This window comes from Lynx rufus, unplaced genomic scaffold (genome assembly GCF_022079265.1).
Source record: "Lynx rufus isolate CCGP_SWC_20201006 ecotype Redwood Valley unplaced genomic scaffold, mLynRuf1.p SCAF_8, whole genome shotgun sequence".
In the NCBI taxonomy this organism is placed as follows: Eukaryota; Metazoa; Chordata; class Mammalia; order Carnivora; family Felidae; genus Lynx; species Lynx rufus.
The window spans coordinates 70,344,911-70,369,695 of NW_025814896.1; the positions used below are offsets into that span (position 1 = coordinate 70,344,911).

The 24,785-nt window shown below is 34.6% G+C and overlaps 2 protein-coding genes across 20 annotated transcripts in view; both read right to left on the reverse strand.

Annotated features, from left to right (window-relative positions):
* NRXN1 (neurexin 1) overlaps window positions 1-24,785 on the reverse strand; it is a 1,138,108-nt gene that overhangs the window by 1,072,913 nt on the left and 40,410 nt on the right. The window lies entirely within an intron of this gene.
* LOC124504045 (MKI67 FHA domain-interacting nucleolar phosphoprotein-like) lies at window positions 2,932-4,444 on the reverse strand. Its single transcript, XM_047069325.1, has one exon. It carries the CDS (start codon window positions 4,402-4,404, stop codon window positions 3,514-3,516), a length of 891 nt encoding a protein of 296 aa, XP_046925281.1. The 5' UTR covers window positions 4,405-4,444; the 3' UTR covers window positions 2,932-3,513.

Below are 24,785 nucleotides of genomic sequence, written 5' to 3' on the forward strand. Positions count from 1 at the left end.
GGAACATATACTTAAACCACTACAAAAAAAAAAGTTATTTATATGAATGACTCATCATTTGTTTTAAATAACTTCCATACTACTCAAGGTTATAGCTGATCTAATTCATATGTTTACTGGTTTCAAAGAAGAGAGATGTGGAGAAAAAACACACACTTTATACACATACACCTGAAAGGAATATTTAAGTTTTAGAAAGATAAAAAGAAAGGATATAATATGATCGACTGACATTCAGCTATACCATCTGGAGACAATCTATGTAACACAATCAGACCACACACACATTTTTGGCCAATAATTGAGTTGCTAAGTTTGGTGTCTACTTGAGGATAAATGGCCCAGAATGGTGATTGTCTAGGAATTTGTGGTGTTGAACCAGGGTCAATAATAGGGATTTGTATTAATCTTTACCTCAGAAGCAAATGATCATCATATATACATATAGACAAGCATATCTTCCAGGGAACAGGGTTTATTCTTGTATACACTGTCATATTTGAAAATTTACAAGATTTTCTATAAGTTATCAATTACAGCTAAAGACAATTTCTAGAGTAGCCTGGCTGTTTAAAAATAAAATAGAAATTAAATTTAAAGAAACTAAAGGCAATGTAAAAAATCTAAAGGATATTTAGAACAAGCTGGCACTTGCCTTTAAAGTACCTTTTTAGCATATGAAGTGATTCTGAAACTACTAATGACTAGCTCCCAGGTTAACAAAATACTCTCAACTTCACTTACATTCAGAGTGTCTCATACTTATATAAAATAACAAATGGCACAGACATATGTCCTAAATCTCCATTCTATTCCACAACTGGGAGGTACAGTCATTAATATGAACAAAAGACCCATCTTCCTTCTACTTGTAATTCCCTCTATCACTGTTTTTCAGATCTGCCTTCCAATTAAAATTCTGATGATCTTCCTGAGTGTCCCCTGAGGCCACTGTTTCCTTTTTAGTAGTTGCTAGGTGAGCTTTATGGGGTACTTTAAAACACCAGAACAATCTAATGATGGAGAATCTTCCAGTATGCACCATGGAAATTTAAATGTGGTCTCCACACATCACAGCTTCTAAGTTTTTAAGTCTTCTCCCCATATTCATTCACAAAGAAAGCTTGTGCTTGCCTTCTTTTATTTCCCAAAGTAATTGGGAAATTCAAGACCTGGGACCTTCATTGCAAGCTTTACAATTTTTACCAGATCTTACTGTCTCAGGTCTGCTTTCTTATGCTGATGATAACTTAATCATTAGTTTTTCCTCAGAAACTGTATTTCTGCTATAAATGTCTTCAGTATTTTTTTAAAGCTACCATAAATGCTGATTATAAAAACAATGCCAGCCTTATTGAGAAATCAAGTGTACCAGTTAGTATGTTCAGATTTTGCCCCCAGATGATCTCAATTACCCAAACCACGGATGAAAACTTCCTAAGGTTTTGCTCATTATCAGTCAGCTAGCAAGTGTTGAATGTGATCCAGATACTCAGCCCTACGGAAGGCATGAGAAGGAGGGAAAATACAGCCAAGATTATCACAAATGTACGAAGATGGCTTAATCCTGGTATCTACGTTTACAGAATGTTTCCCTAATATGGGTTATATGAATAATTATTTTAGAACAGATTTTTCCCCAAGAAATAGAAAAGAAATTCTATTCCCTTCACAGTAAAGGTGTAAAGTGTGTAGCCTCAATTGTACATGAAATTGTGGCATATACCGCAAGTGCAGATTTCCCTTTTCATTCTTTAATCTGACTAGAAATTACCTCATTAATCTGTCAGTTTATTTTTCACCACCGCTGCTGGGATGCTATTGTCCATTAAGATTGTTCTGATATTAAAGAAACAATAAGCCAGGGCTGGCCTATTTGAAAGAGAAGAGCTATATTCTTGTTTTGTACCTTCTGTCTTGCCTGCCTGCCTTCTTTCTCTCTGTTTCGGTCATTCTTCCTTTACCTTCGCTTTCCCCTGACTTCCTTCTGCCCTCCCTCCCTCCCTCCTGCCTGCCTCCTTTCCTTCATCTCCTGAACAAGTCCTACAGTAGAGAAGTGGGAAAAAGAAAAAGAAAAAAAATAATGTAATTCCTCTAATACATCTTTATTACAAAGCACTTCCCCTTTACTATCTTTTCTCCAACAACTTTATTACTAATTTTCCTTAATTGATGAATTTATCTTACCAGTATAGAGGTTTGAACTATGTGCTTACAGACAAGTGGCACAGGAAATTCTTCAGTGATTATTATTAACAGGGATGCTGCCAGTGTACCAAAATGGGAGACACACACATTCACATTCATGTTTGGGAAGGTACGACACGATGATTTTGTTGTTGTTTTTCTTTCTCAATATATAAAGTAGCAAAGAGAATGACCAATGGGGGTCTTACCTTTAAGCACACACATCTAGTCTGGTAATGAAGACTTATGTCTTTCCAAGGAAAGTCAGTGTTTGAATAAATCACTTTCTTCTATTTATTGAATAGCTCTGCAAGCAAGGGACTCTTTCTGTTCACCATACACAATACCTTGCAAACAGTCAACAGTACTTATTTGTTTAATGAATTATGGTATCCTTGCACCAGGCATCAGTCCAATTTAATCTGAACTCAAATAATATTGGACTAAATGTATGCCATTGTCTTTCTCTTGATGAAAAATAGAGTAATACCCTAAGCAGCATTTAACTTTTTGCCTACTATGCAGAAGAATTGGGAAGGAAAGTATTAGATCCTGTCATGGTATTTAGTCAAGAATCATTAAAAAATTCTTTGTCATCTGAATTATTGATACATTTGAAAATGTCCAGTAAGTAGAATGTTCAAACCACACAAAGAAAAATTTTCTGTTATTAATCATCTCAAATTTTCTGCCACTCCAAGTCCCATGTTTATTTTTTTTTTTTTTTTTTTTTTTTTTTATAAATGAATTGTAGAAAAAGTTTATTTGCCGGTCACTGATTCTTGAGATACAATTCCACATTGATGATACGAACACAAAATGACAGTCATTAAACCTTGCTAGCCCCCAAAGACTTAACTTGGTAAAAGCGGTTATGTACATATACTTGAAGGGCTTTCTCACTCTCCAAGTAATTTAACTTCCAGTTTCCATCACATGATGTTCAAGTGCTCTTATGGGTTAGCCGTGCACAGTCTAACAGAGAACCATGTAGATGGTCAAGCAAGAGTCTGTATTCTTTATCTGATGGTAACAATAAAAGCTGCAGGAAGTGGGGACTTTTCTATCCAGGAAGAGAAACTAAAGACAACTATGAAATGTACAAAGAAAACTAGAGACCAGGACAAAGAGGCAGCGTGAGCCCAGCTACTGCACGCTGAAATGCCAGCAAGGGCAGGTAAGCCGGTTACTGACCGCTTTCCTTACTGACAGTTTGTCCTCCAAGAACCCTGTCAATGGTTGCATTTCACTGCACGTAGTTAAATACAAAGAATTAGCCCTCACAATAAAATCACACTTTTCAGAAGAAATATAATACATTTAGAATCACTGATTGCCTTTTCTTCGTCTTTTTTTCCTTGAGCGTGTAGGTGTTTGAGTCTGCTGTGTTTCTTCTTTTACACCAGGTACAGGCTGTTTGAAAACTATTTCGTTATCTTTATCGTCAACATTCATTTTAGCCACTTCCGATTTTCGCTTCTCCAAAAATGTTGGTGTGCAAACTGGTGTGGGGCCCTGGCTATCCACAGTCTGCTCAGGGGTGCCAGGAGTGCACGGAGCTTTTTTCTTCTTCTTCTTTGATAAGACCTGGCTATTTGTAGATTTCTGAAGACCAGTGTCGGAAGCACTTCTTTTTTTCTTTTTACATAAAACCAGTGGAGGAAAATCATAATCAATTCCTTTTTTGGCTAATCTCTTCCTGAGTAACTTTTCTTTCTTTTTAAATCGCTCCTCCATCTGTAGCTTTTGAAGAAGCGTCCGATTCTGATTATACCGTTTCACTGCTGGATAGGATGGCTTTTTAAATGGAATATGCCACTCTCTGAAAAGTTCTTCGTGTACCTTTTCAGGTGGTATAAAATGACACTTCAAGAGTCTTTCACCAAAAAGGTAGTTGTTCATTGTTTCACCAACTATCTTGGCAACATCTTCAGACGCAAACTCCACAAACGCGTAGCCTTTACTATTTCCAGTCCGTTTACTTCTGGACAGTCTGAATCTCGTAACAGTGCCAAACTGGGAGAAATATGCTCGGATCTGGGTTTCGTAAAGTGCTGGAGGTAAGTGGCCCACATAGATCACTCCAGGAGTAAGTTTCTCTTTCTCCTTTCGCTGGGTTGCGCGCCGGCGAGACTGCGCCACCTCCTTCTGAAACTTGGCCTCCTCCTGCGGGTTCAGCGACAGGAACGGCTTAGCCGGGCCTGCAAAGACCGCCATGGCGACAGCTTCCAAGCCGAAGAGCTCCACGCGGCGGCCCCGGAAACGCCGAGCCCCCCAAGTCCCATGTTTAGAGTAAGAGTCATGTAGTATTTTATTTTAAGCAATGAGAAAGTTGTGGCCACCTTTCAGATGAATCCATATGTTTCAGATAACTACTAAGTCAATAATATAGTTCCCTGGGCATTTTGTGAGTCTGCTGTAGCATAGAAAATATGCATTCTGTCCCTTCTTTCCTTGAAGATGGAGAACACAAAAATTAGTACGGCTTTTCAGTTAAAGGATACAACTTTTCCTTTCCCTCAGATGTGTCCTTTTTAAATTTTTACTTATTACCAAAACCTGATTTACAAATATCAAAATGTATGAAGTAACTGTGATCAGGAACTTTGTCTCCAAAAGGATTTTGCATTTTGTAAAAGAAGTCACCATGATTTTCAAAAAACCCAGCTATATATCATTCATTTCACATGATTATGACAACTTTTCATTTACATCCAATTTTCTTTAGAGATTATCATGTGGCAGATATCCGTAAGTGCTTTATTTCAGGTGGATTTTTAACATAAGGTACATTCTTACATAAAAATATTGTTATATAATCAGGTATTAAATCTGGTCAGATTCCAATTTCTATTAAGTCACTCCTAAAAACAGTTCCTATTGATGCTTCTATGAAAGCTCAATTATCTTTTTAAATTATGGGAATTAAAGATGGAAAATATGTAACATATTGTTTAGCCAGGGTAACAGCATTTAAAGAAAGAAATAATATATAACTTCCAGTTTAAAATTTTCTTTTTAAGAGCTGAGTACATATTAAATGTACTTCTCATTAAATAACTAAGAGTCCATTATGAATTCAGGTAAGTGAGAAAACTATATAACTTTCATAGTCATTCTATTCTTTTAAAAAATTATGTAACATCTTAATACAACGCCACAATTTATACACACACACACATATGCATATACATAACTATGTACACAATATATATGCATATGTGTGTGCAAATGTATGATATCTATGTATATTGATATACATATGTAATATATAGCCATCTGAAATAATTTTTATCTTAAGGAGATTTCAAGTTCTTGAATGCAACCTTTTTTTATTTTACTTACAGTTCTTAGGGCTATATGAATGGAAAATATTAGCTAGGTAAATACTTTGAAAAGTAACACAATGTCGTAAAATAGAGATTATCATGTTTACTGATCATTTACACAAGTCTCTGCTTTCAAACCTGGCAGAGAAGATTCTTTGAGAACATCCTGCATAATAACCAATTACATTTTGATAATGATAAATTTCAAACTGATGTTTTTAACTGTCTTACATTATTAAAACTTAAATATTTCAGAAGTAATTTAGTATGATTATCCAATGGTCCAGATTACGTTTATTTTTGCTTGAATAATTTAATTTTTACTTTCTCCATGATTTTATAGAACTTGTAAAATCTTTTATAGATTTTCTGATGCCAGGTTAGATATTTGGCTATGTAAAATCCACGGTTTTCAATACTGACAAGAAATTAGTGGGTGTTCATAAATTTTACACATGGGTAAAATGTACTGAGATAGCCAAGGAAACAAATAAAAGATTCTTTAAGGAAAACCTTAACATTTTATTAAGACTTAAATTTTCTAATTAAAATGGGCCTCAATATTCATGCTAGTTTTAGGCTTTTACGCACACATACAAAGTTTTAGTTTTATGTATTTATATGGAACTTTTCATATAAGATCAGTGAAAGGCCTACGACTATTTTTTCAAGTATGTTGTCTTGTCTCCCATAGAATTTTGTCTTTCAATTCTTCAAAGTTACATCTTCTACTAAACAGACACTTTGGCAATTAAAGAGACATATTACAGCATCATCAGCTTTTGTATGTTTTTTCTCAATTGAAAGAAAACTCCCCTAATGTGTTTTCTTTTTAATCTTTTTTTAGTTAGCTCAGTCTTTTGAACACTTCACATCCACTATTTTTTTAAAAAGTAATGCTGAATTTCACACTCATGAATTTGTAAAATATGTATGCAACTTATTCATAGAAAAGAGAGTAACATGTATGTATGATCCTTTGCTGTTATGAAACATCAGGGGCTGGAAATTCTTAACAGAGCTGCCTATAAGCCAAATAAATCTTTTACATGGCAGCCATCTAAGCTTTTCCCCCAATCCAAATAGAGATTAAAAAAAAAATGCCAACGAATAACATCTACAATTAATAGCATTCCTGTAGCCTGTAGGTCTAGCCTGTTCCTTTAGTTTCCCCCTGACAATAATGGAGGACCTTATTATTTGGTTTCCCCTGGGCATTTATTAGGCATGATGAGGAAAAGGTTACATCTCTAGAAAAGTGCACAATCTTCAGCTCTCTTCCAAATGCAGATGCTGTAACGGGCATTACATTAGAAAGGCATTCTGTGCTACCTATTATGTTACCTCTTCCCAATTAGAAACTCTATTTTAATGTGACTGCCAAAAATTTAGTGCCTATCATTTGATAAGATTGGGAGTGGGATTTGCTAAACATGAGTTAATAGAAATTGTGAGGCAAATGCTGCATGAGTAGACCGGCTGCCAGTGAGTAGAAATGAATGGGCGGTAATGGAAATTAATGGATAGGGGGAATCTACTTCAATTTCCTTGGAAATTGTACTGTAACTGTTATGCACATTATAAACCAAACTCTGTTGTTTAAAAAGTGAATAATATGATATTTGATTTAATAGGATAACACCTCTTCCTAAATCATATAACTGTATTAGCTATTGCTGTTGGATACATTCAAACTATATGTTTTGCTTTGGTAAAATCATTTTTTATGACACTTAGCATTAAAACAAATCAAACTGTCAACAACTAAGAAACAAGCTGTTAAAGATCCCATCCTCCAATTTATTGTTTTAAATAACAAAAAAAAATGTTTTAAATAAATAAATCAGTATATTTCAATATATATTTTCAAAATTTCTCCTCCATTTTAATCCCACATTAGGTTCTGGCCTTCTGTTAATACTAATGAGATATGTAATTTAGATATCAGATAATCAAGACATAAGGCACATACACTTGAACTTAAAACATAGATTTGGGGCACTTGGGTGGCTTACTCGGTCAAGTCTCTGACTCCGGCTCTGGTCATGATTTCACAGTCTTGAGTTCAAGTCCCACTTAAGTCTTTCTGCTGTCAGCAGGGAGCCCATTTTGGATCCTCTGTCCCCCTCTCTCTCTGCCCCTCCCCCACTCATATTCTTTCTCTCTCTCTCTCTCTCTCTCTCTCTCTCTCTCTCAGAAATAAACATTTAAAAAAAGACAATATTTATACAGACCCTTGACATTTGACAATTATATTTGACACAGACACATCCAAAATGATTTCTAATCTTTATGTGTTTTCTCTAACATTTTCTTTTAAGAAAATCTACTTAAATCTATCATTTCACCTGAATGCTACAATCAATTTTAGCTCCTTAAATCCATCCTGCACACTGTCCAAGTAAATTCCCAATATAATATTTCTTACTTAAAAATCTGGTGTTAGCCAACTTTTTCAAAGGAGCCTGTCTGCTGATGATGTTCTGGGAAACTGGAGGAGGTCCACTAATCATAAAGAGCCCAAAAAGCAGAAAGGAAATTTTCATTTACAGAGCTGTTATGAGATCAAACAAAGAAATATTTTACCCTAAAGTAAGTGCTAAATGATAAAAGAATGCGAAGGGCTAGAATGGAGAGACCTCACTCTCCTTCCACTACTGCAATGAAAGGGGCTGATGTTGGGTAAGTCATTTCACTCTCAGAGCCTGTTTCCTTTTTGGCAAAGGAGATGGACGACTGGCATAATTTCTAAGGTATTTTCTAGCTCTAGAAATTTGATGAGCCCTTATTATTGCCGTTGGTTTTTCTGCTCATTTATCTCGCAGTAGGCTAAAATTATGGGATGAAAATATCAAAGGCTAAACTTAGCATGGTGATAATAGCAATGCATGGAGCTCATGAGTAATGATTACACCTCTCAATGAAATAATTAAGACACTCCCTGGGGGACAACTTCCTAATTTAGGAAACTGAGTAGTTCTAAAATGAGGGATTAGGTTAGAGATTTAAAGTTAAAATAATACTAATACTATTAATAAATTCTTCTGAATAGGTGAACAAGAAGTTATGGAAAGAATGGTGGCAAATTTCTACCATTCTCTTTGACTCCTGCACAACGGTCTCTGTGAATCTTCTTTTCATTCCTGTATGTGATACAGTCAACAGAGTATTATCCACATTTCAAAGTTTTATAGAACTCTTGCAAGAATTCAGTTTTTAATTGATATACTTAGCGACAAGACCAAAATTTTTTTACCCATCTTTTCCACTATTCTCAAATGTCCCATACACAGTCCACTCACTCAATCTGAACCACTTATCATTGAGAAAACAAAGGTGTCCTATCTTCTAACAACCAACTCTACCAGCCCACCCCCCTCTGCACCCCAAGCTCCCTACATTCCCTTGTGCTAATGTGTGTAAATTTGTTTTTCATCCATCCGAGGTCAAGGCTAACCTCTCAGGTGGTGATCTGGACACCACCTCCTTTCTCTGACTCAAAGATTTTCTCTGAGATGATAAAACTGTTCATTTGAATCACAAATTCTCCCTTTTTACTAGATCATTCACTTCAACATTCAGAATTTCGGAGTTTATGTTCTCATTAAAAGGAAGAAAGAAACTACTGTGAACCCAAATTCCCTTAGCACTGCCCATTTCTGCACTGCATGTACTCTGCTGAAATTCTCTTCTTCTGAACTGCACAAGACTAGCTTTTATTTGCTTTCAATGATCACATTCTCATGGAAGTCTTGCTAGACCCCCCATTGCATGTCCCCACCCAGTCACTCATAGATACAGTCCTAATTTTCTGCAGAGCACATATCATTAATATGATAGTAACTTATTGATTTTCTACCCCAAAGATACGAGACCTACAAGAGAAGAAATCTTACTACCTTTTTCTGCTTCTACATCTCCCTATTAGAAGAGGTTGACTTTAAATAATTATAAACTCTCTTGATGAATTTACCCAGCTATTATTTTATGGCAATAATTAATCAGTGGTTCTTAGCAGGTATTAGTATCTTTCAGGAGATAACTTTACTAGCAATTTTGAGCAAAAAACACAGTACTATTTGGAACTTACCAAATGATTATTTATATTTGAAGTTGTTTCATGAGTGTCAGAAAACACTCAGAATGTAAAAAAAAAAAAAAGTTTTTAGAAATCTGTACGTATATCTAACTTTAAGACTACTAATGCAAATCATTATCTACTTAATAATCACAAACGGATCAAAGCTTAGTACTGAAAGTTCACAGCCCTATAATTAATATTATCAGGACATTATTCACTAAAATCAAGTCACCTGGCATCCCACATATAAACTGATTAGATTCCTACAGACATTGGGGTTTCACGGCATAGAAAATCGCATCAATACCAACAATAAAAATTAATTTATGTGAAGGTTAAAAGTAAGAAGACTCAGAAAATCTAAACATATAAAGAACTCTATATAAAAAATTCTTAATTCTAACCTTGATTGTTAATAAATGTATTACAGTAAATGTATTACCATCAGAAAAAAATCACTAGATCAACTGAAGAAAAACAAATTATGAAATTGTGAAATTTCACTATCTTTTCACAGATGGAAAAACAATTTAACTCAGGGTTGTCATATTTATATCAAGTTATGGGGCTATCATTGCATAACATGGTATTAATCTTTGAATTTTATGCTATGAGTACTGTGGAGCTGTTTTTTGTAATTTTTAAAAGTTTTTAGTTAAATCCAGTTAGTTAACATACAGTGTAATATAAGTTTCTGCTGTACAATTTATTGATTCAACACTAGAGCTCTTTTAAGGATCTACGCCATTCTAGGAGTCTAATAAGAACAATTTAACCAAATCACCTGTTTCCAGAAATTGTTTCTTCTGAGCTTTGCTTTTTATCACTACTAATAGTATTTCCTCCTAATACAGGATACATTATCTAAAAATCACAACTCTGGGGGGGAATGTTTTATTATCCAATAAAAATTGATTTATAAACCAAGACTAGTGTTGACAAAACAGGGTATACCTACAAATATCAACTTTATATTACATTTGAAAAAAATAATTTTCTATTGCTCAAAAATGAAAAGAAAAGAAAAGCTCCTGAAAAACAGCACTGACTGTTTTAAATCTCAGTATCTGCCTCCAACGTTAATGCATAGTAGACAGCTAATAAATGCTTATGGAATGAATAAATGAATAACATAGCCATAATGCCTGTTATCATCAATTGAATGAAATTCAATGATATAGATATCTAAATTTTTAAAAATAAGTATTTTAGATAGTGAATATTTTTTTTAAAAAACACTCCATTTTTCCTCTTTATATTTTTATAGATCTTCAAATTATCTGACAGCTGTACCTTTCTGATCTCATTTCTCACCTGATCTAATTTCTCACCTCGTTTATACACACACACACACTTTTAAGAATGGGTCTAGAATCCTCATAATGATCTACAAACATTTGCTTGATGTTTTAAGTATTGTTTTCTTAGGGCGCGTGGGTGGCTCAGTCAGTTAAGCCTCCAACTCTTGGTTTTGGCTCAGGTCATGATCTCAAGATTTGTGAGTTTGAGCCTTATGTTGGACTCTGCACTGACAGTGTGGAGCCTGCTTGGGATTCTCTGTCTCTTTCAGTCTCTGCCCCTTCCCCACTCACTCATGTACCCTCTCTTTCTCTCTCTCTCTCTCAGAATAAACATAAATAAAAATAAAATATTTTTTCTTAAAAGTTCCTTTTCAATATAACACAAATTTACTCATTTATGGAAGAATTACTTGTCTCTTATTTAACTTTTAATGATAGTGTCCATGTCACCGGACAGGTTTGATAGAACAGGCCCACTGATTGAAATTATGTGCCTTTTATTTTCCCAAAGAAAATGTTAATATTCCCCACTTCCTTCACTGGGGATTTCAGTAAGAGAGAAGATATGCCAGAGACTCAAAATACCCTTATTTAATTGTAAGCAACAGTTTCTAATAACTTATGCTGTTCATACTAATTTTTGAAACAGATTCTTATTAAGAACTCTTAAAAAGGATTTTGTGAATAACCTAAATTTGATTTAAAATTTGTGTATATTTTTATGTGCTTCATTTGGAAGGAGCAGTACTTAAAATTTTTCTCAAAATAGCTATGTTGCTAAAGAAAGAATTAAGTGATTAATTAGATAAACATGTCAATACTACTGCTTAACGTTGGCCTGGAACATACTTTATTGTGCTTTTGATTTACCTTTACACAATGAACAACACCAATCTATTTGCCACCTTTGTTGAAATTGTAAAATAAGCCACCTCCATAGAGACACTGAGCCTTGGAGGCAAGACTTGATGAACCGATTACTACTTGATGAGCTAGAAATCATCATCCATTTGCCTTTGCAGCTAGATGCCCTTCTGTAGTATACAACCTGTGCAACTGCACATGGTAGCCCTGTCCTTTGGATATTCACCCTCTTCCACATGACAGTCCATACTAGGTGCTTTAGTCATGGTACCTTTCATGTATTATCTCTTCCTCCTTTCAATTAGAATACAACTAACCATGACCCCCTAACTCAAGGATCCTTAGCACAGATCTGACTATAAATTACACAAAGAGTTGGGACCTGATTCAAAGGCATTTCATCTAGAAGCTGGCTGACAACGCTTAAAGTAGCCAGGGATGAGGCACTCTGCAATGATAATTATCAGCTAAACTAATCAGACTGGCCCCATTAAAAAGAGTAGCAAATATTGCAAGAGCAAATGTCCAAGGAGATGCAGAGATACACATGAACTATCCTGCACAGTTCTTAAGATGGAAGCCGGCCTTGTAAAGGCTGCTGATTTTTTAATTGCAGTCCCTACTGCAATAGGGACTACTTACAAATAATTCATTTTTGTCTTAAAGCTAACTGAAAGTAATCCCAGACAAAAACACCCACTAAGAACCCAATCCTTCTCACACTTGAAGATAACTATCATCTACTCTAGGAATATCTTCTTTAGGGTTCACATTTCTTGTTTCTTCAATCACTAATCATATACCAAGATTTTAAAGTCCCTGTAACATTTTTCCCGTTCAACTCTGAACACTTCCTTGAGTTCCCATGAAAGACAGTACAAAGAACACACAGAACAGAACTCTAACTCAAAGTAGAGCAGAACCATCACCTCATTCAACATCTCTTTAAGTTCCACTATTCCAGCAAAAGAATTTAAGTACAGAAGAATTTGCACTTAAGCTATGATTATAAACAATGGTGCTGTCTTTGGTAATTTATAAGGCTTCTGAAGTTCTCCAAACATCCTAGGGGCATCATAAGAAACAATTATCTTTATTCATTTCTGAACAGGTAGACCATTTTGGCTTAATGAAACCTTTATTTACCACAAGATTTTTATAATGTTACCTTCATATTTTTTGTCATTTATCTCAGTTACTATTAGTAGGTTTCAAGGGAAAAAACATGTTGGGGCTCTCTAGTTACTCATATTCAACATTAACATATATTAATTGAGCCCTGTGTACTCAAAATTACAGCACGCAATGTGAGAGTAGAGAAAATAAAATAAGAGGTTCTTCCACTCATGAGATAATCCTTCTGGTGTAGAGAGATACTATCATTCATGAGATGATTTGCAGATTTCAGAACAGTCTGAAAAGTACCCTCCACTCAGAGTGATCCAGGTTATCTAAACCGAGAGCAGTGATGTCATGCAAAACTCCCGAACTGAAAATCATTCGATTATTCAAATTGCCATTTTTACTCATCATGTGAATACAGTCTGACTATTTCAATAAAAGTTGTGGTGAATAATAAGGACTTTTTGTACAAAATGCCAGACAAGGGACAGGAAATGAGCTTCTATTCCATATTATTCTCATTTTGACCATGATTCACTCACATCTATGAGATATATGCCTGACAGATCTTTAGGTTTGAAAAGCAAAAAGAGACCAGTACCTGGGGATTGTGCTTTTCAAGCTTACACAGCAGGATATGAAGAAAAGAGGTCAGGGTTTGTGCTAAAGGAACTGCAAAGAATAACATATTTGTCAGAATATGAGACACAGCTATATTTAAGAAAAGTTGACCTAAAATTGCTGACCATCTTATTGTCTGATAGTGGGGCTTTTGCTTCACTCTAGGCACTCAGGCTTTTATTCTCATCACGTACATCCAAGAGTTCTTCCTTTTTTGAACGAGTTGGCTGTTCACGTTTTTGGCATTTTCTAAATCAGTCCCTCCATGTCATGGCTGTGGAACTATTCTCCCTACCTCTCTGGTTTTTTCCACCTAAGATCTAACCTTCACCCTAATACTGAAGAAAGCTATCACAAACGTAACTTTAAAAGGTGAGTTTCAAATTTTTAAAACTAAAACTCGTAATAAAAAAATAATTTGCATTATGAAAACATACACATATAATCACACACAGACACACAAATTTAAGTTCACAAAAAATTGTATCCTTTAGATCTTACAATGCATTCATATTCTCCATTCCTCTTCATTATGTTTCATTTTATTTAATTCCATGACACAAATACTAATCATAAGCCACTGAATTAATTTCATGATCCTCTAAAGTAGTAGTTCCTAAAATATGGTCCAGGGACCACATGGTGTACCCAAGATGATTTCAGGAGATCCATGAGGTCAACATTCTTTTCATAACTAAAGCATCATTTGCCTAATTCACTCTCATTCTCTGATGAGTGTATGATAGAATTTTCTAGAAACTACATGATATGAGGATGTTATTACTCTGACAGTTAATAGAAGATATGCTTATATATTTTTTTATTTAACATTTTTATTAGCTTTAATTTATAATAAATAGCAATATATATAACCATACAAACAAAACTCTGTGGCCTTCTCAATATTTTTTAAGAATTTAAAGGGATCATGAAACCAAAAAAATTTGAGAACCACTGGTCTAAAGCAAGCTTCAGTTTGAAAATTACTGATTTAAGTTAAATTAAATCACTGTGTGTGTACACACACACACACACACACACACACACACACCTTTCTACAATCCCCTATGGCCTGCAAAGCAAATATAACCTGGAACCAAAGGTCTTCCACAATTAAGCTGCTCCCTAAAACTAATGTTCCCTAAAAGCAACAATCTACTCAACCAGAAATTCTAGGACCTCTAACCATACCTGTTCACTTCTACCTTTGAGCTTATCTCATATTCTGTTTCTAAAATATTTTTAAGCCGGGGCACAGTCGGTTAAGTGTCCGACTTCAGCCAGGTCACGATCTCACGGTCCGTGGGTTCGAGCCCCGCGTCGGGCTCTGGGCTGATGGCCCAGAGCCTGGAGCCTGTTTCCGGTTCTGTGTCTCCCTCTCTCTCTGCCCCTCCCCCGTTCATGCTCTGTCTCGCTCTGTCCCAAAAATAAATAAAAAACGTTGAAAAATAAATAAATAAATAAATAAATAAATAAATAAATAAAATATTTTTAATCCTTTTTTAATTTTCTGATGAGATAAATCCTATTTGTGTGGACATTTGTAATTACTGGCTTTGCCCTATGTTGTTTTTTAAAACTCTTCAGGACTCCGTGGATTCATGTGGGAATCCATGTGACCCTAACTTTCCACAGACATGGGGATCCACAGTAGTTAATCAGAGAGCCCCATCCCTTTGGCATAACTATTACTGCAGGGTACAAATACATGGGAAGGGCCATACAAGGAAATACACAAGGCACAATATCAATGCTAGGGAAAGAAAAGCTCATGTTATTTTCTTTCAGATTGCTCATTATCAGAAAGGCAATGAGACCCATCAGATTAAGCAATGGTTTAGGGCTGCTGTGGGAAGAACCTCATTTAATTATTTAAATTTCTTTTTTTTTTTTAATCTGAGTCACTACTTGACTAGAGAACTGTGTATAATCTTGGGCCCTTGTTTGCAACTGCTCCTGAAGACGCCTGTATCACCTCTATATTCTGTTAAAGACCTATACTGTCTTCTAATGCCTCATAATTCTCTTTTAAGATACATTTTATTATTTTACTTTATGACTACTTCTTTTATGTCTTTCTTTTTTCTTGCAAAATCAAAAGGTGCAAAAAGGGACTGAATCTCCCTCTGTGTCTACGTAAGCGGTTTTGTGGGTTTTTCTGCTTTTGTTGTTGTTTTTTTTTCCTGTTTGTTTTTGGTTTTGTTTGTTTTAAACTTTCTTAGAACTCTAGGAGGGCTCTAATTTTTAATATCTGTTTGGAATCCATTAACTTGAATTTTTGTTTTTCCTTTAAGGATGACTGACAAATTGAATGCTGGGTTATCTTAGCAGTTTTCTTACATTTCCTTAGATTGCTATGTCATGCACAACTTTTTTTTTTCACTTGTGTTTTAGAGAGAAAATGCTATTCCCCTGCTCAAATATCATCCTTTTATGATTTAAGAAGACATACAATTTACACACACATGAAATGAAGAGAAATTCCATGCTCTTGAAATATAAAGTTGAAATCTCTTAATTAAAGCTAGAAAAGCAACTTTTTTCATATTCATACGAATCGAGAAAATATTCATAGTATTAGAGAAAATTCATATTAATAGAGACAAAAACGAAAATCAATCTCTATAATGTCAGAAGGTCACAGTAATCAGGTAATGTGACCCTGAGTGAATTTCAGTAAGATGAAGACTTGAATATACCACAGTGTAATCAATTAAATCACATTCTGAATGGCTTGAGCAGGCCTTGCTACATATGCCTGAGATTCACAATTAAGACATAGCCTAGAAGAATTCAATGATTCCATTACCTCTTTGCAGAAATTAAAAAGGGTGTTAATCAAAGGTCAAACATGACTTCTCATGTTGAATTTAATTGTTCAACAGGTCATTTGAAATTTTCAAGACTTAACCTAATATTATTCTTAGAACTAGCACTTTTTAATTAACCAAACAGCAAAACAGAATTTACAAGGGTGAAAAAAAAACTTGAAGTGACATAAATAGCAATTCATGAAACTCAGTATTTCTTGGTCAATTGATCATAATAGGATACCTCATTAACATTTAAAAATACTACCAATAAAAATGAAGGGAAAAAAAAGAAAAGAGAGAATATTTACAGCATGTTCATTGTTTCAACTTGGTTTGTTTTGCAAATGTAATTATAGCCATATTTTGTGGTCAGAGATGATCATTTTGTTCAATTTTCCACAACAGAATAAAAATTCCTGTTAATCATACAAATAATTTAATATCTATTTAGTCATTTTATTATGAATATATTTTATAACATATTAAAATAATATACAGAATTTTGCACATTATATATAAGATTTGCATTATATTTTTGCTTTTTTGTGAATCAGTTCAATTGTGTTTCTTTTTTTCTTTTTAATGTTTATTTACTTGAGAGAGTGGGTGTGCATGTATGCACAAGCAGGGGAGGGGCAGCAAGAGGAGAGCAGGCTCCATGCTGTGAGCATGGAGACTGATGTGGGACTCAATCTCATGAATCATGAAATCATGACCTGAGTGGAAATCAAGAGTTGGACACTTAACTGACTGAGCCACCCAGGGGCCCCTTAAACTGTTTTCCTTAAATATATGCATGCATACAAAGACCACACACAACTCAGTAAAGAGGAACATAACCTCCATTTTCAAATTTGCATGCAGGATATACTATGGGTTTAGGTGAAATATGAGAAACAGTTGATGTTAATGCAAAATAATTTCTTGATGCAGTCAAAACATTACACAGCTTGAAAGTAGTATGAGCCTGTCCAGAGCATTAAGTACACTCCCACCATTTCCTGACCTATTTTCCAGAACCTAAGGTTACAGAATTTATCTAAGTAACTTCAACCCTCTTTTCCTTCTAAAAACCAAATGCAGTGCCCATTTATTACACTACCTTAACTCACATCACTTTATAAATCTGTTTTTTTAAAAGGTCCTATCATAAAGGATTAAGCACATTTTGCTTTACTCAAAAAATTGCTTAACAATGAGGCATTCCCTCTATTCTTATTTCCAAAATGTAAATAATTGCAGATTACAACACAAATAAAACAAAGCAAGAAAAGCTGTCTCTTCTTGGGGTCATTCTAATATGTTATGCAGCATGTGGGTGATTTTGCTAAACTAACCAGACCATTTTCTCGACTAAAAGTTGGCCAACACAAAGCAATAATATATCATCCTACTTGTACCATAATGATCTATACATATTTAAATGCTTTTTAATGTTCCAAAATTATTTGTTCATTCTAAACAAATCAGAAAAAATGGATATGGAATGATATTACTTGTAATTTCACTGTCCAGAAAAAAATACCATTAACATTTTGGTAAGCAATATATCCTTCTACAGAATACACCATGTAAATGTATATGATACATACATATTGTGTATAGATTTGTTTTTAAACCAACAGACACTTTAACATATTATTCCATAACCTGCTTTATTCTTTCAGTAGCATTACAAATATATTTTCATGTCAACAATATACATTTATATAATCTGTATCAGTGTTTTAATGTCTGTACAATATGCTATTAATGCCTATACAAATTTAGCGAAAAATCCCTCACTGGACATCTAGTTTCTTTCCTTTCTAACTTCTGGCACTGAAACAGTGTTGGGATGAATATTTGACAACTATAATGTCTATAACCTTCTGATTGTTTTTGAGTACAATGCTCAGATACAGGTTATCAAAATATATCTGTTACATGAATGACTGAATGGATGAATGGATTAATAAGTGAGGATTTCAAAAATATCAACTTAAGAAGCATGTCTAGGGGCGCCTGGGTGGCGCAGTCGGTTAAGCATCCGACTTCAGCCAGGTCACGATCTCGCGGTCCGTGAGTTCGAGCCCCGCATCAGGCTCTGGGCTGATGACTCGGAGCCTGGAGCCTGTTTCCGATTGTGTGTCTCCCTCTCTCTCTGCCCCTCCCCCGTTCATGCTCTGTCTCTCTCTGTCCCAAAAATAAATAAAAAACGTTGAAAAAAAAAATTAAAAAAAAAAAAAAAAGAAGCATGTCTAGTTGACAATCTGATTTTCACTCAAGTTACCTCATAAACTGTTATGCTTTCTCCCTTTGAATTATGATAAAAAGAAAACATAGTAACTGTTAAATGACTTTCATCCCTGGATCCTTCCTTAACATGTATGATTTTGTGGGACTATCAATAATACTCTGTTTAAAATAATATACAAAACTGATACTCTGATAGTGTAGAAAAATTACTGTTTTTAAAAACATCATAATTTTCAATTTTTTTCTGCATAGAGTATCTAAAGTTATATGCAAAAAATATTTTGCAGCATATTTCACAGATCCCGTACTCTAAAGTTTTCCAAATTTGATTTAATCAGCATCTACTAAACATTTATGCCTACCATTATGCTAGTCACTATGGGGAATACTAAAAACTTTGCTATAGCCGAAACTATACAATCCTACATGACCATCAGTATTTTATTTGGTCCCCTCCCCAAACACCCGATTTCTTCTCCTTTATGAGAAAAGTCTATGTAGTTCATTCTCCAGTTAAGATAAATGCATGGGATATATACACAGTTGGAAGGAAGACAGAACTTCTCACCAAAGGAAGATGTAGTAACAATTCCACTCATATTCTCAGCACAGTATCCTGCTTGTTTAACAAACACCTTGGAAACTAGCCAATTTTCAGGAATTCTCATCTTGGGATAGTAGCCAGTTATTCACAATAAAACCAGAACAAGAGGCCAGATGTGAAACATATAAGAATAACAATTAGTTTTCTTTTGATTGCTTTATCATGATAGTTGGGCAAACAATTTATATTTTATATTTTAAATTATAAATTATTTCATAAGCTAACAAAATTTACAAACATTCATCTGAATTTAAATATTACATACCTTCTGGGGTACCTGGATGGCTCAGTCAGTTAAGTGACTTCAGCTCAGGTCATGGTCTCACAGCTCTTGAATTTGAGCCCCACATCGGGCTTTCTGCTGTCAGCATGGAGCCCACTTGGGATCCTCTGTCCTGTCTCTCTCCCTGCCCCTCCCCCTCTCATGCTCTCACTCTCTCTCTCTCTCTCTCTCTCTCTCAGAAATAAACATAAAAAAATATATATACCTTCTATGCACAAAATTATAGACCAAGTGACACAGGCTAACTCCATATTTGGCTACATCTGGTAGTAAATCTTATTCAACCTATAGAATCTCATAGATTCTCACTGAGTACACACACTCTCACAAGGAAGGGACTCTATTTAGGCCATGAGAAGCTACTCGGTAAATAATGCCATCCCAGACTTGAATTATTCAGTGACAGTTTCTATATATCACTTCTTTATCAACCTTAAGTATATTTATTTTCCTGAAAAAGAAGGTAAAGCATAAACACTGGTTTCAAACATCTGCTTGTCCTGATTCTAACAAAACTTGCCCCATGATTAGGAGCCAAATATTTTGAGCAATCTCTTGTTTGTCCTCTGTAAATAATACAGTAAAATTGCTAAATGTAATTGGAAAAATAAGAGTAGCCAACAATGCAAACAAGCCAAAACTCTATTACAAGCGAGTTTTGCGTATTATTCTTTTTGTTTTTCTATTGTTCATATGGTTTTACTAGAGTTGAATAAAATTCTGAAACGCTGCTTTCTATATTCTGTAGGAGAGTTTTGATCTTTACTTTTCATCTTCTGAACAAGTGACAAATTTTAACTGATTAGGAATTGTGGTGGTAATTATGATGGTAATGAACATCATTGTAAGATGCTAATCATTTAATAAAACCAACTTTTATTATGAAGCAAAGTTAGAAGATGGGAGTAAATAAACGCATGTAAGAAAGTAGGGTTTTTTAATTCAATCAAGAAGATCCGTAGATGGTAATATACTATGTTAAATATCAAAATAATAGTGCACAATAAAATCGCTACATGCGAAAGTACCAATTACTAAAACTATCCCCTAAAGCATTTCCCTGCATTTGCTACATATGTATGTATTTTAACACAGACCATATTTTCTGCACATTTTTTTCCTACAGGTCTGTATTCACAAAGATTGCCTGTGGTAGAAGAATTTCTATAAAAATCTCAATGCATCATGCTCTCCTATTTAACAAATTTCCCTAAATACTTGTTACTTCTTCTAGTACAGAGACCTGGCATGGCATTAAAATGCAATGTATGCAGCACCAACTTATATTTCAAACAGTGATTACAGAAATATTTTATGTGACCATCTAATGTGAAGTCTAAACCATTCTCTAGAGGCAGGGAACACCAGACTGGCAAACCAGATTCTGAAATGTTTATTTCCCTATATTATAAGAAACCTGCCCAATTTATTCATTGTGGAAGTCTCTTTAGTCATGTGTATTATCTGTTAATAGTGTTTTTTTATGGTTTATATTTTTGTCATTTATCCATTGACCATGAACTGATTCAAATTCCTAACCAAATTCCAACCGAAGGAACAGTGTTCAAAATAAATCCTCTGAGTTGCAAAGAATGCCTTTGCCAGCTTTTGGCTCAGAAATTAGAAAAGGAAACAACACTCACCAAAAAAGGGATTCTAGAGTTGAGTATGGATTTTCTCCTAGCAACAGGCATTTTTTAAGTCCGGAGCTCAATAAATATTTAGACAAAGGATGAGCGTGTATGTGTGTGTGTGCGTGTGTGTGTGTGTGTGTGTGTGTGTGTGCGTGTGTGGTGATCTACAGACATAGAGAGTTAAAGATTATTAACAATGGTTCAGTGGTATTAATAGGAATAAATTCAGATATATTTCTTAGATTTTTTTAACGTTTATTTATTTTTGAGACAGAAAGACAGAGCATGAACAGGAGAGGGGCAGAGAGAGAGGGAGACACAGAATCTGAAGCAGGCTCTAGGCTCTGAGCTCAAGGACCACAAGATCATGACCTGAACCAAAGTCAGATGCTTAACCAACTGAGCCACCCAGGTGCCCCTCAGATATATTTTTTAAAGGAAAAAGAGTAACAGGGGCCATGAAAATAATTGACATAGAGTCTTTAAATCCTAGAATCTCAAAGGACATTAAAGCATCCATCACTCATCTTGACAATTTATAGAATCAACTCCAATTTCATCCTGGATGAAGGAGTAAACTACAAACAAACAAACAAACAAACAAGGAGGACCTGGGTGGCTCAGTCAGTCAGTTAAGCGTCTGACCTCACCTCAGGTCATGATCTTGTGGTTTGTGGGTTCGCGCCCCGCATGGGGCTCTGTGCTGACAGCTCAGAGACAGAGCCTGCTTCAGATTCTGTGTCTCCCGCTCTCTCTCTGCCTCTCCCCTGCTGTCTGTCTCTGTCTCTCTCTCTCAATAAGTAAACATTAAAAAAAGAAACAAACAAAAGCCTTGAAATAAATATCAAACAGGCAAAAAAGCTATGTAAAAAACAAAATCGTATAGATTTTTCCTGAAATTTAACCTGCCAACTTCCAAGTTGATAGTTCAACTGTGTTTTCTAACAATGATTAGCCTAAGATCGCTTCTTTAGAATGATTTTTTTTTCAATTGCAACACACAAACAAACAACCTGAAGGACAAATCAAATCTATTTATAAGGCTCCAAGAATAAATTATTTTAGACAACTCTGCTACCATTAGTTTTATTAATGAAAAGCCTATTTTGAAGAAGCAAGTCATACGCTGAAACCATTCTGTTTTTGCAATTCATCAATAGTTGATTTGGACTTCACTGGATACCTGCTCTGAATATAAGCTAAGAATGATTCTAACCTGTCATCAAAAAGGCTGTGATATTGCTAATATCAACACAGCGTATTACATTTTAGAAAGTGCTTCATCAATAATAGTCAATGAGTAATTATCAAAATTTACCTGAACCTCACCTTTCCAGAAACAAGTAGGAGCATTCTAAACCCAAAGGCATCAATGATGGGTCATTCAGCATCGCATCTAATTTTTCCCTTTCACACTCAAACTTATAAAACTTGCTTTTTGACTAGAATGATGTGGAAACTAGAAAAATATAAACATAAATCTGTCAATATTTTTAATATTAACTTCATTTTAATATGCACATATTATTGAACCACCTAGAACTAAAATGATTCAAATCCAAAATTCTCTTCATACTTTCCCATTTTGCCTAACGAATTTACTCTTTCATGGTTTGTAAACACATAATTTCCTGAAGCTTTCTGAGAGTTATCAACTGTTTGTATTCTTCTCTAATTTATTCACTTATTTTTTTCACTCATTCTTTCTCCTTTAACAACAGAGATCTGTTGGTAGAGAGTTTTATATGTAAGGTTTTATATTCACTAAATTAGGAAAGTCAGCGTTCCTAATCAAAATTCACTCCAAATTTGTTAGATTAGAAGTTCACACTCCCAAATCATGGAACATTTCCTGATTATTAGTCCAGAATTAGTATGATACCTCGGCTTCTGCCTTTGGTCACTTAATTAAGTCCAATTAAATGTTCATAAATTAATGTCTCTAAGATTTCCTCCCCAAAGAGAGAGGATGGAAGCTACTTTTTATATTGAGGGATGTGAGAAATACATATCACTTTCTCCTAGATAGAAACTTCTTTCTTTTTCCAGGGCCACTATGGGGTGCTTCTTGAACTCAGAGAGTTTCTTTCCTGTTCCAAGGAACATTTGAATCAGTATTTTCTGTGGGTGTTTGATAAAAAGTAACATCCCCGAGGACACTTGTGGCACCCAGTGGCTTGTCTTAGCCTGAGAAACTATTGGTATTTGTATTTCCTCATGTTCTGGGGACCTCCTGAGAGGACAATTAACAAATTATTAGTATCTGTAGATCCTCTTACAGAAAGGCTCCACATTTATTTTCCTATATATAAAATTCAGGCACTTTCCCTTATCACAGATATAGCTATGAAAATTCCAAAACGTGGGAAATGTAAGTAAAATATATACAGTAAGAATCTGTCCATTTTAATGGAATGCACTGTCATCTCCTTTAAATCTGCTAGAAAGGATCTTGTCCATGAAAACAAATTTTATGATGAGATACCTGGGTGGCTCAGTCTGTTAAGCATATGACTCTTGATTTCTGCTCCAGTCATGATCACACAGTTGTGAGATGAAGCCCTGTGTCAGTTCTGTTCTGAACATGGAACCTGCTTGGGATTCTCTCGCTCCCTCTCTCTTTGCCCCTCCCCCCCACCCGTCAAAATGAACAAACTTAAAAAAAAAACAAATTTTATGATGACTTCCATGCTCCCTTTTATTTAATATGCAAATATCTTAATGACAATGGATATATCTCTTCTACATAAAACTCCCTATATAGTTCAGTGGACTGACATTATCTAGTTACTAATAAAGCTGGAGCAAAGACTGAAAATCTGTTTGTTTAAAGAACTATTTCCAAAATCCAACTCTGAAGATCAGGATGGAAACATAAAACCATAAAGAAATTCTGAATATTCTTTTTAAAAACTATAGTTAGAAATAAATTATAAATTGGGAAAAGATAATCAGCATTTACAGACTGCTGATAGGTGAAACTATTCACCAGTTTTATAATGACAGTTCATCTTAATACATCTGAAAAACATAAAATGAGCTATATTCATTATGAAAAGGATTTTGATTCCAATGACAGATGTGTAGAAACATAGACATGGCTACCATTCAGGAATAAACAAAGTTTTATGGAACCACTGTCCTGACCTTCACCACATCCAAAGATTCTTCTTTTCCAACTGACCTGTTAACATATAGAGATTATTGAAAATCCCTAAGAAGGATTAATAGATTAATAGATCCCCAGTAAGAAAAGGTCACTAGAAAAGTGCAAAAAGAACCATAGTTGAGGGTCTTCTCTATTATCCTGTCTAGAACTGATTTTGTATGACATTACAGCTAAGAATGAGTCTTAAATGTTTAAAGACTAATAATAAAACAAAACAAAGAAGGATATGTAACATAGAATGTATACGGCCAAAAATGCCTACAGTATTCATTATCTGACTCTTTATAGAAAAAAAAGTGCCAATTCTTACTCTATAGTACATACACTTGCCTATTTGCTTACTATATAAAAAGTCTTAGATTCCTAGAAGAAACTCATATAGAGAAACAATCTTGATTTTTCCTGCTGAGTCATAGGCTGAAGTCTCTGAGAGAAGAAACAATGGCTATTTCTAAAGTGTATATTTTTTAAATTCCCACCAAATGTGAATGTATGTGTTAGAAGTTAAAAGTAAATTGGCCTGTATCTTTAATATTGAT

Coding starts and splice junctions, on each gene's coding strand:
- LOC124504045 (XM_047069325.1), bottom strand. CDS start 4,404: ATGGCGGTCTTTGCAGGCCCGGCTAAGCCGTTCCTGTCGCTGAACCCG.